Source organism: Rhinopithecus bieti, unplaced genomic scaffold (assembly GCF_001698545.2).
Source record: "Rhinopithecus bieti isolate Rb0 unplaced genomic scaffold, ASM169854v2 scaffold_34943, whole genome shotgun sequence".
In the NCBI taxonomy this organism is placed as follows: Eukaryota; Metazoa; Chordata; class Mammalia; order Primates; family Cercopithecidae; genus Rhinopithecus; species Rhinopithecus bieti.
Window position 1 is genome coordinate 119023 of NW_016815584.1, and position 4944 is coordinate 123966.

Below are 4944 nucleotides of genomic sequence, written 5' to 3' on the forward strand. Positions count from 1 at the left end.
AAAAAAAAAAAAAAAGAACTGACCTTCCAACATAAAAACTAAATAAATAAAATATAAAACTTTAACAAAACTTTATTCCTGAAATAAGCTCCATTGAGCTCAAAACACTTTTGTAAGCAATGATACTAGCCATTTAGTTCATTGCTGCATAACTGAGGGTCCCGGGAATTTAATCATGTCAATGAGTTCTTTTTTACATTACTAACTAAAGAAAATGGGTGCCTTTTAAAGATTTTTTTTAAGATTAAGAAACAAAAAGAGATTCGAGGAGCCAAATCAAGGCTATGTAGATGCCTAACGATTTTCCATCAATACTCTTACAAAATTGCCCTTGTTTGATGAGAGGAATGAGCAGGATCATTGTCATGGTGAAGAAGAAATCTCTGGTGGAGCTTTCCTAGGCACTTATCTCCTAAAGCTTTGGCTACATATCTCAAAACATGCCTATAATAAGCAAATGGTTTTGCTCTTTGGCCCTTGAGAAAGCCAACAAGCAGAATTCCTTGAGCATCCCAAAAAACTGTTGCCACACATTTTGCACTTTACTGGTCCACCTTTGCTTTGACTGGACCACTTCCACCTCTTGGTAGCCATTGTTTTGATTGTGCATTGCCTTCAGAATTATACTGGTAAAGCCGTGCTATATCTCTTGTTACAGTTCTTCAAAGAAACGCTTCAGGAGCTTGATCCCACTTGCTTAAAATTTCTGTTGAAAGCTCTGATCTTGTCTGCAACTGATCTAGGTGCAATGGTTTTGGCACCCATCGAATGGAAAGTTTGCTGAACTTTAATTTTCAGTCATAATTTTGTAAGCTGAGTCAATTGAAGGGTCTATGGTGTTGGTTATTGTTTCTACCATTAATCATCAGTCCATTTCAATCAGGGCACAAAAAGATTAACATTTTCCAAACCAATTGGTGTGGATGGTCTGCCACTGCAGGCTTTACCTTCAACATTGTCTCATCCCTTCTTAAAATGAGTTATCCACTTACAAACTGCTGATTTATTTGGAGCATTGACCTCTTAAACTTTCATAGAGAATTGATGATTTCACGATTCTACTACCCAACCTTCACCATAAATGTGAAGCTTTTTTTCTTTTTTTTTGCTTCATTTTAGCAGAATCTGTTGCTCAAATAGGAGTTCTTTTCAGATTGTTGTCTTATTTTTCTTAGTGCCTCAAAGTAGATCCTGTCTACATATAACAATTTAAGTGTAAGTTCATTTCGGTGCAAAAAAAAGTTGAAATCCAAAATAGTTTTATAATACACATTTTCATGAACTTTTGTAGATCCCCAGTATTTACTGAACAAATTGATGTGAAAATTCACAGAGATTTTAATGATTTTCAGTCATATGTTTTGAATCCAATTCAATTTAGTGGCCAAATGGCAAATTGTTTATTGTGGCAGTTTTTTATCTTCAACCTTCAGTCACAAATTCGATATGTCTAACTTTAAACCAAAGATTCAGGGATAAGAAAGCTTTTAATTAATGATAATTTTGATCATGGTCTATGAACTTAACCAGGTATTTTCTTAGAGTGAGTTTATTTCCTACAACACTGCCTCTGTGCTGCCACAGCTGTAGCCACTTCCTGTCTGTGATGTTGATTTCCTGCCTTGGTTCTCCAGCAGATGGAGGTCTCAAGCAGGTCCCCGGGGCTTTTGTACACCTCCCTCTGACGGTTTTCTCACTGTGCCCTCTCATTGCACAGAAATACATTGCTGAGTCCCCCACTTGTGAAGCAGAGATGACAAGGCTGATGGATTTTCTTGCCTTCTGGAAATTCAATGAGTAGCGACCTTCTGTTGCATTTTGCTTGTCGTAAGACTCCTGACGAATAAGAAAAATCATCTCTCCACTGCTGGGCTGCTTGTACCAGAATAGACCATAATTTTGATCACTGGTGTCATATGTGCAGTCCAGAGTCACAGCCTCCTTTTCCTGCATGAACATTGCTGGTTGGGTTTGAGTTATCTTCTGGGCAATGCCAGATCCTGAAGGAAAAAAAAAAGAGAGAGAATTTGAAGGTTTAAGGATAAAGTGGGTTGGGACAAAGAAATTCAATTTTTGTACCCCATTACCCCTCCTTCCCAAAGTTTCCATAAAGATACTTCTAAAATCCTTAGTTCATACAGAAAGTCCATTCCCACTGGGCCATCCCTACCTAGCCACAGTGAAGCTGTGACCACCTTCAGCAGGCTAGAAAGTAACATATTTGGTTCTTTTCCTAGACAAAAAAATATCTTCTTCTTTATTTTCAGGACTCTGCACTGTGAGATGAACCTGGCACGGTGAGAGAAGAATTACTGGGCCATGTGCTGCTGCTACTGCTGCCCTAGAACAGGAAACAGAGGTTTCCTGGTATAGCAAACTAGTGTGTGTTATCTCACACTTCTCTATGAGAACCTCACCCAGAGGTTCTCTATGAGAACCTCGACCAACTGCTGTTTTTTGTCATTGCACCTGTGATGGAACTAGAAGATTGACACATATTTTATACCTGTAATGAATTATAGAGCCAATGTAAGATACAATAATCCTCTAGCCTCACATCTATGTATGTTGTTGTTTCTTCTAAAGTACAAATACATCACATTGTGATAAGAAGATTTGGACAAATCTCTGCAGATCTTTTGCCTTATCTATTGATATAACAATGTTCCTCCTCAATTCCAATGCCTATCCAGTTGCCAATCTTGGGGCCAAACAGCAGAAAAAACGAATCTGTCTTTGATGAAGAGTTTAGAATTAACCCCTCAGATATCAAGCTGTATTTTAAAGGTCCCGTTTTCTTTTCTATTCAGTTTCAACAGCCAGCTCTGTTCATACAGATCATGTTAGTTATCAGTGCTTGGTTATTAGGTTATCAAGCCTTTGAGTTTATATTTTTTCCATGACTTCAATTCAGACCCCAAATGAGCCCCAGCAAGCCACTCCATTTTGTATGCCCAACTCTGAAGATAATGTATTCTGGGCGATCCCACATACAGGACAACTGATTACAGGACCACTGATTGTGACAAACTTTTCTTTCTGTGTGAATATTAAAGGCCATGCCCTAGTGATACTACTCAAAAAACTGCAAACAACAAAGGTCATTGCCTTGCCTACCATAATTTATTTCTTAATATAGTAGCCATAGCTTATCGTTCTTGTCTTAAAATATCTAATCTTAGCCTTGTCAAAATTGGTTGAAGTATCTTCAGATCTTTCACAGGAATCACCATTAAATCTTATGATACCACATACAGTATGAGTTATCTATTTTGCAGAAACATCCATTATTTTTTCTTCCAGTTGGTGGACTAATTATGAAATATTACAAATTTATCTTCATAGTGTTCAACCCCATTACACTTCTCAATCAATAAATCTTTTAACTGTGCTTTTGTTACTTAAGAAGTGTCCATACCCAAACAGATATTTTGGACAGTCTCATATCAACTTCTGAATTAATTGTTTTAATGTCTTATACTCAGAGTTGAAAAGGAATAACACAAAATTTATTATGTAATAACTACCCAAGTCTCTATTATAAAATTCAGTCTCTTAGAAGAAGTAAAATTAATGCAGTTAGCTGAACTTGTGACTTTCATTTTTACATGTCAAATTATGACAAATATGAACAGTGATAGTCAATGTTTTAATGTTTAACAACTTCCAAATATAATAGAGCTGATGAGGTTTCTTAACCTTCTTTACTTCTTCTTAACCTTCTTATATATTTCATGTACCTTTATAAAAATGGACACCAAATACATAAATTATTTGATACCTTCACGCTATTCAAATAAATTTCCTAATGAAGACAAAGTCCCATGTATGAAAGGCACTTTAGAAGCTAGAAAAAAAATACATGATCAGGGGATCATGCTAGACATGGCTTTCTGACTAAAGTCCTTATTCAAGCACCTCTTATGGAACTTAATGGCACATCCATGGAAAATGTCAATAACTCCATCTTAGATGAATTATTGATTTGTTTGATCAGTGATGATAAGATATATCAAGGCCAGAAAGGCTGTTTGGTGGAACCAAACGATTGCCAATGAACAGTTGTTAATACCCCCCAGGGACCACTCATCACGGTAGGGACATGTTGACTGCAATATTAAACATTTGTGGGTGGGGAGACTTTTCTAGAATAGTAGGGAATGCAGACAGTTCATGTCTTTTTTGGAACCTCCAAACTTCCATGAAAACTGTAAAAATTGAATATGAACTGGAATACTGTCCTAAGGGAACAGTTGAGTATGTTTTAGACACTTAGGGAGTTCTACTCCCTAAGGCATTGTGAGTAGGCACTAGTAAGAGTTGTTTTATTTTCTACATGAGTTGAAGCACTCACCTGTCCTAAAGATACAGCACTCACAAGCACTAAATCAATTGATTTCCATTTCTTATCTGTGCCAATTCAAATTATCTATATGTAGAGGAACATATTTTTCTAGGACAGTTATGTAAGGTTTTGCTGTCACTCAGGAGCTTCCCTTTTCTTATCACCTCCTCGTTCTCTGAAAATGTTGAAACAATGTAGGACTATTAAGAATAAAATTGGCTCAGCTAAAAAAACAACAGGGGAAGCAGCAGAGGCCTGAGCAGACGCGAACGACTGTCTGACAGCTTTGAAGAGAGCAGTGGATCTCCCAACACGGAGGTTGAGATCTGAGAACGGACAGACTGCCTGCTCAAGTGGGTCACTGACCCCTGAGTAGCCTAACTGGGAGACATCCCCCACTAGGGGCAGTCTGACACCCCACACCTCACAGGGTGGAGTACACCCCTGAGAGGAAGCTTCCAAAGTAAGAATCAGACAGGTACACTCGCTGTTCAGCAATATTCTATCTTCTGCAACCTCTGCTGCTGATACCCAGGCAAACAGGGTCTGGAGTGGACCTCAAGCAATCTCCAACAGACCTATAGCTGAGGGTCCTGACG

General features: G+C 37.9%; 1 gene segment (V, D, J or C); it reads right to left on the bottom strand.

Annotated features, from left to right (window-relative positions):
- Positions 1-1491: 1491 nt before the first annotated feature.
- On the bottom strand, positions 1492-2383 carry LOC108516108 (T-cell receptor alpha chain V region HPB-MLT-like). The segment is given in 2 exon segments: positions 1492-2000; positions 2171-2383. Coding segments are annotated over 2 exon segments (558 nt in total).
- Between the last annotated feature and the right edge of the window lie 2561 nt (positions 2384-4944).